The sequence below is a fragment of the Nerophis ophidion genome, linkage group LG17 (assembly GCF_033978795.1).
Source record: "Nerophis ophidion isolate RoL-2023_Sa linkage group LG17, RoL_Noph_v1.0, whole genome shotgun sequence".
NCBI lineage: Eukaryota > Metazoa > Chordata > Actinopteri > Syngnathiformes > Syngnathidae > Nerophis > Nerophis ophidion.
Genome location: NC_084627.1, coordinates 10,558,885 through 10,571,084, shown reverse-complemented (window position 1 = coordinate 10,571,084; position 12,200 = coordinate 10,558,885). Strand labels below are relative to the sequence as shown.

At 41.6% G+C, this 12,200-nt stretch overlaps 2 protein-coding genes across 3 annotated transcripts in view; both read left to right on the top strand.

Moving 5' to 3' along the window:
- The window catches only part of dbnla (drebrin-like a), a 29,105-nt gene extending 28,921 nt beyond the window's left edge, over positions 1-184 (top strand). For both annotated transcript variants that reach the window (XM_061876209.1, XM_061876210.1), the window contains one exon: positions 7-184. In XM_061876209.1, coding sequence (XP_061732193.1) covers positions 7-143 — 137 coding nt within the window. In that variant the 3' untranslated portion in view covers positions 144-184. The remainder of the gene's footprint in view (positions 1-6) is intronic.
- Positions 185-3,198: 3,014 nt separating this feature from the next.
- LOC133536033 (cytochrome c oxidase subunit 5B, mitochondrial) lies at positions 3,199-11,623 on the top strand. Its single transcript, XM_061876208.1, has 4 exons — positions 3,199-3,357; positions 9,730-9,800; positions 11,105-11,204; positions 11,277-11,623. The coding sequence occupies exons 1-4, from the start codon at positions 3,261-3,263 to the stop codon at positions 11,387-11,389; spliced, it is 381 nt and encodes a 126-aa protein (XP_061732192.1). The 5' UTR covers positions 3,199-3,260; the 3' UTR covers positions 11,390-11,623.
- Positions 11,624-12,200: the final 577 nt, after the last annotated feature.

Below are 12,200 nucleotides of genomic sequence, written 5' to 3'. Positions count from 1 at the left end.
CCTCAGCTGACGACACAGAGATCACCTTTGACCCGGGTGACATCATCAAGGGGATTGAGATGGTGGATGAAGGCTGGTGGCGAGGTCACGGACCCGACGGCAATTACGGCATGTTTCCCGCCAATTATGTGGAACTGTTGTAACGTTGCTCTAAATAAATGTCGGTGTGTACTTCTTCTTATGACTTGATTGTGTTATCAATTGGTTTACGATGGGTGGGAGGAAAGTGAGTGTTGATGAGAAGAAGTGGGCTCCAGTACTCTGGAATGCCCTCCCGGTAACAGTTCGAGATGCCACCTCAGTAGAAGCATTTAAGTCTCACCTTAAAACTCATTTGTATACTCTAGCCTTTAAATAGACTCCCTTTTTAGACCAGTTGATCTGCCGTTTGTTTTCTTTTCCTCCTATGTCCCACTCTCCCTTGTGGAGGGGGTCCGGTCCGATCCGGTGGCCATGTACTGCTCGCCTGTGTATCGGCTGGGGACATCTCTGCGCTGCTGATCCGCCTCCGCTTGGGATGGTTTCCTGTGGACGGGACTCTCGCTGCTGTGTTGGATCCGCTTTGGACTGGACTCTCGCGACTGTGTTGGATCCATTGTGGATTGAGCTTTCACAGTATCATGTTAGACCCGCTCGACATCCATTGCTTTCCTCCTCTCCAAGGTTCTCATAGTCATCATTGTCACCGACGTCCCACTGGGTGTGAGTTTTCCTTGCCCTTATGTGGGCCTACCGAGGATGTCGTAGTGGTTTGTGCAGCCCTTTGAGACACTAGTGATTTAGGGCTATATAAGTAAACATTGATTGATTGATTGATAATGTTCATGGAAATAAAAGATTAGAAATCATGGAAAAATGATGAGTCTTCACCTAGTGGAGCAAATGATTTGCCGTGAACTGGAAATGTTGTAAAAATCCCAAAAGCAGTGAAGTTGTCACGTTGTGTAAATGGTAAATAAAAAGAGAATACAATGATTTGCAAATCCTTTTCAACTTATATTCTATTGAATAAACTGCAAAGAGGAGATAATTCGTGTTCACACTGATAAACTTTTTTTTTTGTGTGCAAATAATCATTAACTTAGAATTTAATGGCAGCAACACATTGCAAAAAAGTTGTCACAGGGCCATTTTTACCACTGTGTTACACGGCCTTTCCTTTAAACAACACGTTTGGGAACTGAGGATTCAAATTTTTGAAGCTTTTCAGGTGTAATTCTTTCCCATTCTTGCTTGATGTACAGCTTAAGTTGTGGTATTTTCGGCTTCTTATTACGCCACACATTTTCAAAGGGAGACAAGTCTGGACTACAGGCAGGCCAGTCCAGTACCCGCAGTCTTTTACTACGAAGACACGCCTGCTGACATAAGCAGGGGCGTCCATGAGAACGTTGCTTGGATGGCAACATATGTCGCTCCAAAACCTGTCTGTACCTTTTAGCCTTAATGGTGCCTTCACAGATGTGTAAGTTACCCATGCCTTGGGCACTAATACGCCCCCATACCATCACACATGCTGGCTTGGATGAGCTCGGGCCCAGCGAAGCCAGCAGCGTTTCTGGGTGTTGTTGATAAATGGCTTTCGCTTTGCATAGTAGAGTTTTAACTTGTGCTTACAGATAAACTGCAGTTACTGACAGTGGTTTTCTGAAGTGTTCCTGAGCCCATGTGGTGATATCCTTTTCACACTGATGTCAGTTTTTGATGCAGTACCGCCTGACGGAGCGAAGGTCTGTAATCTCATCTCTTCCGTGTCGTGAACCTTTTGATGAAATCCCTAAATTCCTTGCAACAGCTGGTTGAGAAATGTGGTTCTTAAACTGTTTGGACAATTTGTTCACTCATTTGTTGACAAAGTGGTGACATTTCGCTCCGTCGTTGTTTGTGAATGACTGAGCATTTCATGGAAGCTGCTTTTATACCCAATCATGGCACCCGCCTGTTCCCAATTAGCCGGCTCCCCTGTAGGGTGTTCCAAATAAGTGTTTGATGAGCATTCCTCAACTTTCTCAGTCTTTTGTGCCACTTGTGCCAGCTTTTTGGAAACATGTTGCAGGCATCAAATTCCAAATGAGCTAATATGTGCAAAAGATAACAAAGTTTTCCAGTTTGAATGTTAAGTATCTTGTCTTTGCAGTCTATTCAATTGAATATAAGTTGAAAAGGGTTTGCAAATCATTGTATTCTCTTTTTATTTACCATTTACACAATCTGCCAACTTCACTGGTTTTGGGTTTTGTAATTTAATTCATAAGTTTTGTAAGGCACTATGTAAAGTGCTTTGAGTCACTAGAGAAAAGCGCTACATAAATGCAATTACCTTCATGTCACGATTTTGTATTCCTCTCCCTGGAAACATTTTATTTATAAAAGTCACACCTAAGGTAAACATTCTAATAAAAGAATAAATTAAACCACTCTCGGATTTACAATACTTAGGAAAGAAATTTACAAAGCAAATGGGAAGACATACGAATAAAATACTTATTTAAAAAATATATATATAATTAACATTAATTTGACCAATTGTAGTGATTGAAATTACAATTTATTACAATAGCAGAAACAATACATATACAATTATATTAACAGTAATAATAATATTGTCATTATTATTGTGAATATTCTGCGATTAGGTGGCGACTTTTCCAGGGCGTATCCTGCCTTCCGCCCGAATGTAGCTGACATAGGCTCCAGCGACCCCGAACGGGACAAGCTGTAGAAAATGGATGGATGGATTGTGAATATTTTTTTCCATCACCAGAAATAATATTAACATATCCATAGCAAAAATAAAAACAATAACAAGGAAGAGAAAGTTTTTAAGTCCATTTCATCATTTATATTTATATTTATTTTAGAATATTTAATGTTGCTACTTGGACGGCAGTGATAGCCTTGTAATTATTGAATATGTTTTTATGGGCATATTTGAATAGTATAGATATTTTTAATAAACATATTTGAATGTATATTACATACATAATGGTAACAAAAAAATGAATTTTTATTTTTTATTTTATAAACCTTTATTTATACATTTCAACATTTACAAACAGTTGAGAAATTATATTCAAAGTAAGTACAAAAATAGTACAAAAACAGCACCAGCGGGTAGTAAATTCAAAGTAACTAAAATAGAAAAGGAAATAAATCCACCAAATATTTGTTCTGGCGTCATCAGTAAGCGCAGAGATTTTTTTGCATGACGTCACTTCCCGGCGACTGGCGAGGCGAGAAGAAGAAGAAAAAGAAACAAGATGGCTGCAAGGTTACTCCTCCGCTCAGGCTTCAGGGCCGCCGTGAGCCGCCGGGCCGCTGCTGTCCCGTCAATGTGCCGCAACATGGCGGCTGGAGGTGAGCCCCGAACCACAGAACCCAAACAAAAAAGCTAAAAAAAAAAAGAAAGTACCAGAAAGTTTGCCTGACGCAAGGACGAAGGACTATTAATAATGCCCTGACTAATCGATAATATTCGACGCTTCGTACCTACATGTAGTGTGTTTGCACCTCGTATTTTATTTTCATTTGGAATATGCTGAACGACGTAACATTAAAGGCCTACTGAAATGAGATGTTCTTATTTAAACGGGGATAGCAGGTCCATTCTATGTGTCATTTTGCGATATTGCCATATTTTTGCTGAAAGGATTTAGTAGAGAACATCCACGATAAAGTTCGCAACTTTTGGTCGCTAATTAAAAAGCCTTGCCTGTACCGGAAGTAGCAGACGATGTGCGCGTGACGTCACGGGTTGTGGAGCTCCTCACATCTGAACATTGTTTACAATCATGGCCACCAGCAGTGAGAGCGATTTGGACCGAAAAAGCGACGATTTCCCCATTAATTTGAGCGAGGATGAAAGATTCGTGGATGAGGATAGTGAGAGTGAATGACTAGAAGGAAAAAAATAGACGTGGGCAGTGGGAGCGATTCAGATGTGATTAGACACATTTACTAGGATAATTCTGGAAAATCCCTTATCTGCTTATTGTGTTACTAGTGTTTTGGTGAGATTATATGGTATCTGAAAGTCAAAGGGGTGTGGTGACCGCCAGTGCCTTCGGTGGGAGGAGGTAAGAGAGTCCGCAGCTGCATGAGGACGCAAGCTCCGCTCATGTTTACAGTAAGAGCCGACTTATTACCACCATTTTCTCACCGAAACCTGCTAGTTGACATGTGGTCGGGAACCATGTGCGCTTGACTGGTCTGTTCCATAGTAAAGCTTCACCTTGGGGAAAGTAAACAAATAAACACCGGCTGTGTTTGTGTTGTTAAAGGCGGCCGCAATACACCGCTTCCCACCTACGTCTTTCTTCTTTGACTTCTCCTTTATTAATTGAACAAATTGCAAAAGATTCAACAACACAGATGTCCAGAATACTGTGTAATTATGCGATTAAAGCAGACTACTTCTAGCTTGGATTGGGCTGGAAGAACATGTCCGCTACAACCAGTGACGTCAAACGCACGCGTCATGCGCGTTATCATTCCGCGACGTTTTCAACAGGAAACTTCGCGGGAAATTTTAAATTGCAAGTTAGTTAACTAAACCGGCCGTATTGGCATGTGTTGCAGTGTTAAGATTTTATCATTGATATATAAACTATCAGACTGCGTGGTCGCTAGTAGTGGCTTTCAGTAGGCCTTTAAATAACACTTTAGCACACTTTCTGAAAAAGTAGACAAAAAGCAAAACATACTTGTTGATATTTTGTTTACTTCCTGCGTTGGAAAACTACTTCTTTCTAATAGGGAGAGAAAAGAGTAGAGCATGTGTAACAATACATGCGGTGATGTGGGGATGAAAAGTAAAATTTCGCCACATCACGCTTCAAAGTGTCACTTTGATTCACTCTGTCGCATATTTGGAATCTTTTAAAAAGCACGTTCTATGTGTTCATGGCATAAGTTGAATATGTACAAGCACAGCTGGGCGATATGCCTTTTTTTAATACCGTATTTCCTTGACTTGCCGCCGGGGCGCTAATTAATTTAAAACCTCTTCTCACTCCTGCGCTTACCAAAAGGCATGCGGTAAAAGTAAGCATGCGCTAATTATCTTAAAACCTCTTCTCACTCCGGCACTTACCAAAGGAATGCAGTAAAAATTTGAGTGTGATGTAAGGATACCATCATGAAAAGCACATTTAATTAAAAAAAACGTTGTTATGGTCTTACTATTATGTGACGCATGTGTCAAATACATACATCCATTTGTGGAGACTATTAGGCTCTTGCCTTTGTATTTACTCTTTGCGCGCTTCCTAGTCACGTGACTGCCACAGTCCAATCAGCTGTAGTTGTATGCCGGTAGCAGGAAGTGACTGGTATTCTCTTGCTCTATTCACTCTTTGGGAACTCCAGCGTGCCCTGCCTGTCTGTCGGACTGTCGGCCCCACAGATATATTAATAAAACATAGCTGCTTACTGTTCTTTTTAGTATACCGGTATTCAATAGCTTGGACCAGGGGTGCCCATTACGTCGATCGCGAGCTACCAGTCGACCGCGGGGGGTGTTTCAGTCGATCTCCAGCCAGGCTTTTAAAAAAAATAGACCTAAAAATGAGTGATCATCAATCTTCACCAAGACGTCACTTAAATGACATTCACGGTACCAGAGGGTCTTGTGAGATGACGCTGGCTGCTGCAAGATCATTATTATTAAAAATGACTGAGAGGAAGGCGAGAAACACTTTTTATTTCAACAGACTCTCGCGCCGTACCTTCCGTCAAAACTCTAAAGGCCGACTGCACATTTCCTATCTTCACAATACAAGCCCTGCTTCATGCTGCCTGCGCTAACAAAATACAGAGTCTCGGAAAACTGGCGTGCACAAGCGATCCCTCAGAAAGCTGGCGTGCACATCACTTGTGCACGCCAGCTTTCAGAGACTCTTATTTTGTTAGCGCAGGCAGCATGAAGCAGGGCTTTTATTGTGAAGATAGGAAATGTGCAGTCGGCCTTTAGAGTTTTGACGGAAGGGACGGCGCGAAAGTCTGTTGAAATAAAAAGTGTTTCTCGCCTTCCTCTGTCATTTTTTCATAATAATGAACTGGCAGCAGCCAGCGTCATCTCACAAGACCCTCGGGTGCCGTGAATGTCAATCAAGCAAGCTACGGAATTTGCCGCCAATGTTTTTCTTGTAAAGTGTATGGAAGCTGGATGAATTAGATGCCAAAAACCAACCACTTTCATGTGGTATTGAACAGAAAGGACAACTTTTTTTCTCCTCCATTTGAAAATGTGGGCGTTATCATCATTACTGTCTGATTCCAATCAATGCAAGTCATCAGAATCAGGTAATACACCAACTTATATTCTTGTCTTTGTGAAAGAAAGACATCTATATGTGTTACACATGCTTGTATTATCATTAAACACATTTAACTTGTTTACAAAAAGGTCTCTTTCGTAAATAAATAAATATAAATGATATATATAAATGAGGTAGATCCCCTCGAGTTGGTCAATTGAAAAGTAGCTCGCCTGCAGAAAAAGTGTGGGCACCCCTGGCTTGGACCTTAACCCTCTAAGACCCACAGTGATATATTTACAACATTTTTATTTTATTTAATATGGTGGGGGAGAGGGACTTTTAACCCTTTTTTAAAAATCCTACTGAATAGCTCTTAATCTTCTTCCCTTTATGCGATTTAAAATTACTGGTATTGAAATCAGCCTCCTCCATTTTGAAAATGATGACAGGGGAAGTGTCACTCGTGACGTCACGAGTTTGACCTGGCGGTAATACTAAGCATGTGCTAATTATTTTGTGAAGCGAGTTTGACCCGGCAGTAATTCAAGGCAGGCGCTTAATATATATGCCCGGCGGCAATTCAAGGAAATACGGTATCTCGATATCTTTAGGCCATGTCACGATACACCATATACATCTCCATATTTTGCCTTAGCCTTGAATGAACACTTGATGCATATAATCACAGCAGTATGATGATTCTATGTGTCTACTTTAAAACATTCTTCTTCATACTGCATTAATATATGCTACTTTTAAACTTTAATGCAGAGAGGGAAATCGCAACTAAGTCAATTTACCAAAAGTGTATTTATTAAACAGTTATTAAGCAGTGGCCCAAACATTCATGTCATTTCAAAACAAAGTCCAAGATTGTCAGAGACATTTTAAAACAAGTTATTAGTGCACTTTAGTGCATGATGTGACTAAGATGACATATCATATCATTAAATTAAAGTGCACTTTTTGTACAGAATGCAACTACAATAGTTTAAAACAAATAAAGTGCACTTTTGTGCATGATGTCACACAAGATATTTCAATAACTGTCAGATAAAAATGAGCTGCATAATAGTGTATGTCCTTCGCTATGTGGTAGGTTCCTGCAGACGTTATCTCCTTTTGTTGTTGACTATTTTTTTTCATACCGTGTTAATGTGAAAATGGTTGCTTCGGCATTTTGTTGGTGTGGCACCAAACTAAGATGTTGACATGTGGAGTAAGCACTCTTCATTCTCTAGCAGGTCAATTTTCAAATTATGCTACATATTAGCAGTAATGCTACATCTTGTAGCAACGCTTTTGCCCCACACTTGACAAATTACGGTTGTCTGTTCGACATATTCCCGCTTGAAGCCAAACCACCGCCAGACCATGGACCCCCTGCTGTTTTTCTTGGGAATTAATTCTCCCTTCATTTGTTAACTTCTTTTTCTCGTATTACCACTCCGCTAGCATCACAGCGTATGTGACTTATGTAAGAAGATGCGCTTGTTTTGCGTCTATGTGAGAAGGAGAGACAAGAAAGAGTGGGAAGAGCCTGTAGTGTCTGTGTTTCCCACAGGTCAGGCATCTATTTGTGGTGGTGTGGTCGGGCGGCAGTGGGGAAGGTTGGGGTGGCAGCGGCGGCGGCGATGACCAAGAAGAACGCGGAGTTGGAATATAATTACAACACTTTATGTACATATTTATATACATATTTATATAATATTTACATTTTTATATAATATGTAACTACAAGCTCCATTCACAGACAGTCCCATTGCTTTTATGAGCGGTCAAGCGAGTCAAAAGTCGAGGAAAAAAAAAATATATATATATTATTTTTTTATTTTTTATTTATTTATTTATTTTTGTCGGCCTTACTTCTTTCGTGGCGGGCTGCCACAAATAAATGAATGTGTGGGAAACCCTGAGTGTAATGCCATCAGCTAAAAGCAACTGCGTGAGAAGGTATACTCCAATATCACGATATACTCATTTTCTATATCGCACAGAGACAAACCCGCGATATATATCGAGTATGTCGATATATCGCCCAGCCCTATGTACATGTTGTTAGTTAATGATATTATCAGAGACAACAATCTTAACGTCATCGGTCTCAGCGAAACCTGGCTTAAACCAAACGACTTTTTTGCGCTAAATGAGGCATGTCCTCCTAACTTTACACATGCGCATATTGCCCGTCCGCTTAAAAGGGGTGGGGGGGTCGCACTAATATACAACGAAAACTTTAACCTTAGTCCTAACATAAATAATAAATATAAATCGTTTGAGGTGCTTACTATGAGGTTTGTCACACCGCTGCCTCTACACCTGGCTGTTATCTACCGCCCCCCAGGGCCCTATTCGGACTTTATCAATGAATTCTCAGAGTTCGTTGCTGATCTAGTGACACACGCCGATAATATAATCATAATGGGGGACTTTAATATCCATATGAATACCCCATCGAACCCACCGTGCGTAGCGCTCCAGACTGTAATTGATAGCTGTGGTCTCACACAAATAATAAATGAACCCACGCATCGCAACGGTAATACGATAGACCTAGTGCTTGTCAGGGGTATCACCGTTTCCTAAGTTACGATACTCCCGTATACTAAAGTATTGTCCGATCATTACCTTATAAAATTCAAGGTTCAGACGCATGTTCGTCAAACTAATAATAATAATAACTGCTATAGCAGCCGCAACATTAATACGGCCACAGCGACAACTCTTGCTGACCTACTGCCCTCGGTAATGGCACCATTCCCAAAATATGTGGGCTCTATTGATAACCTCACTATGAGTTTTCCTTGCCCTTATGTGGGCCTACCGAGGATGTCGTAGTGGTTTGTGCAGCCCTTTGAGACACTAGTGATTTAGGGCTATATAAGTAAACATTGATTGATTGATTGATTGAAGAATATAAATGGCACAAGGAACTTAAAATATCATTACTATACTATGATTTTCAACTAGATCAATCAATCAATCATTGTTTACTCATATAGCCCTAAATCACAAGTGTCTCAAAGGGCTGCACAAGCCACAATGACATCTTCGGATCAGATCCCAATTCAGGGCAAGAAAAAACTCAATCCAATGGGATAATAATGAGAAACCTTGGAGGGGACTGCAGATGTGGGGACCCCGAGCCTTAAGTGCCATAAGAAGTGTAAGGGTGACTATATGGGAGTTGTTTCTTTCCTTGAGAACCACTGCCTTACAGGGAACATTGCACACAGCATATTTTCACAGCTAATTGTGTACATATAATTTATACACACATACAACCTGACCACATTTTTTCCAGTCCAAATATCTGCCCAGCTCTGGTGTCTAATATAGACTAAGCAATCATTTCTTTACTAATGAATAACGTCTTTTCAATGATATGATGTTAGCTCATCACAAACTGACTCAATATTTTAACTTCTAAACTTGGAAATGACACAGTCGCTGTTCCTCTTCCTGTCAGGAATTCCTACTGATGAAGAACAAGCCACCGGCCTGGAGAAGGTCATCATGAAGGCCACGAAGGAGGGCTCTGTAAGTCTTGGTCAAGTTGCAAAATGTTACACATGATGTAGTCGTGTTGTCCCGATACCAATGTTTTGGGACTACATACTTTTCAAAATAGAGGGGACCACAAAAAAAATGTCATTATTGGCTTTATTTTATTATAAACTCTTATGACACATTAAACATACATTTATTATTGCAATCAAATAAATAACATATATAGACAGCTTCTTTTTTGTTAGTAAGTAAAGGAATATAAAGGCTCTTAACTAACATACTGTGTCATTTCTCATTCTATTATATTCTTATTGTTATCAATTCATTCTACTATTTACTATGGGGTTGTATAGCTCGGTTGGTAGAGTGGCCGTGCCAGCAACTGGATGGTTCCAGGTTCGATCCCCGCTTCCGCCATCCTAGTCACTGCCATTGTGTCCTTGGGCAAGACACTTTACCCACCTGCTCCCAGTGCCACCCACACTGCTTTAAATGTCACTTGTCACACCCGTGTGGCCACGGGTGTGTTGACCGCCAGTGTCTCTGAGGGAAGCCACTCAGCTGCAGGAGGACGCAAGCTCCGCTCATGTCTACGGTAAGAGTAGACATGACTTATTACCACAATTTTCTCCACGAAACCTGCTGGTTGACATGTGGTCAGGAACCATGATAGCTTGACCGCTCTGTTCCATAGTAAAGCTTCACCTTCCGGAATGTAAACAAGGAAACACCGGCTGTGTTTGTGTCGCTAAAGGCAGCTGCAATACACCGCTTCCCACCTACATCTTTCTGACTACTTATAGCTTGGATCGGGCTGGAAAAAAATGTCCGCTACAACCGGTGGCATCAAACGCACGCGTCATCATACCGCGACGTTTTCAACAGGATACTTTGCGCTAAATTTAAAATTGCAATTTAGTAAACTAAAAAGGCCGTATTGGCATGTGTTGCAATGTTAATATTTCATCATTGATATATAAACTATCAGACTGCGTGGTCGCTAGTTTCAGTAGGCCTTTAAAACACTATTTGTAATATTTATAGCTTCATCTTTGTTGTTAGTTTTAACAATAATATGTACATTTTCCCTCTTTTATCTCCACACTGTTTCCGTTGCGTGTTGACGTACGTGTTCCCGGGCTCATATCACACGGCGCAATATAATATCCAGGAAAATAAAAAAGTACCGGTATTTTACCAGAGCAGTATAGTACCTTTTTTATTTCATTAGCACAGTGGTACTTTATTAGTACTGTTGTAATCTACTTCCTGTTTACATAGTTTTTTCCTCAGAAAGCAGCATTGTTATTGAGGAGCATGGTGTTGTCTTGCAGGACCCTTACAGCATGATGAGGCCCAAGGACTACGCCGGCTCCAAAGTGGATCCTCACTTGGTTCCCTCCATCACCAACAAGAGGATCGTGGGATGTGTGTGTAAGTGAACGTCGCAGCATCAGCAAAGTTCCACGGAGCAGAACGCATCACTTCTTCTTCTGCTGTGCGCAGGCGAGGAAGACAACACGGCGGTGGTGTGGTTCTGGCTCCACGAGGGCGAGGCCCAGCGCTGTCCGTCCTGTGGTGCCCACTACAAACTGGTCCCACATGAACTCCCTCACTAGACCCAAGATAAGAACCACCACCGTCTCATTGAACTGTTTAGGAACATCCTGTTAGCTTGGGTCCACTTCCTGTTCGGCACTTCACATATTCTGTTAGGATTTGGACTTGTTCTGTTTCCATACTTGGTCAAGCTGATGACATCTTCTTCTTCATGAGTTTCTGCTCTTCTTCCACCATCTTATTTACTCTACAACCTTCCTCGGATTCCAACAATAAACTCATATTTACGTCTACCTTCCTTCTGTTCAATTTGTTTAAACAAAATAATGTTGAACTTTGAATCAAAATGTAAATCAACAATCATCCTTCCATTTTCTACCGCTTGTCCCTTTTGGGGTCGCTGGCGCCTATCTCCGCTGCATTCGGGCGGAAGGCATTGTACACCCTGGACAAGTCCCCACCTCATCGCAGGACCAACACAGATAGACAACATTCACACTCACATTCACACACTAGGGAACATTTATTGTTGCCAATCAACCTATCCCCAGGTGCATGTCTTTGGAGGTGGGAGGGGCCTATCCCCAGGTGCATGTCTTTGGAGGTGGGAGGGGCCTATCCCCAGGTGCATGTCTTTGGAGGTGGGAGGAGCCTATCCCCAGATGCATGTCTTTGGAGGTGGGAGGAGCCTATCCCCAGGTGCATGTCTTTGGAGGTGGGAGGAGCCTATCCCCAGATGCATGTCTTTGGAGGTGGGAGGAGCCTATCCCCAGATGCATGTCTTTGGAGGTGGGAGGAGCCTATCCCCAGGTGCATGTCTTTGGAGGTGGGAGGGGCCTATCCCCAGGTGCATGTCTTTGGAAGTGGGAG

Bases quoted from the DNA above. Each gene is read 5' to 3' on its own strand.
- LOC133536033 (XM_061876208.1), top strand. From the start codon at position 3,261: ATGGCTGCAAGGTTACTCCTCCGCTCAGGCTTCAGGGCCGCCGTGAGC. The intron at 3,358-9,729 runs GTGAGCCCCGAA...TCTTCCTGTCAG, and splicing joins CCGCAACATGGCGGCTGGAG to GAATTCCTACTGATGAAGAA. The intron at 11,205-11,276 runs GTAAGTGAACGT...TGCTGTGCGCAG, and splicing joins GAGGATCGTGGGATGTGTGT to GCGAGGAAGACAACACGGCG.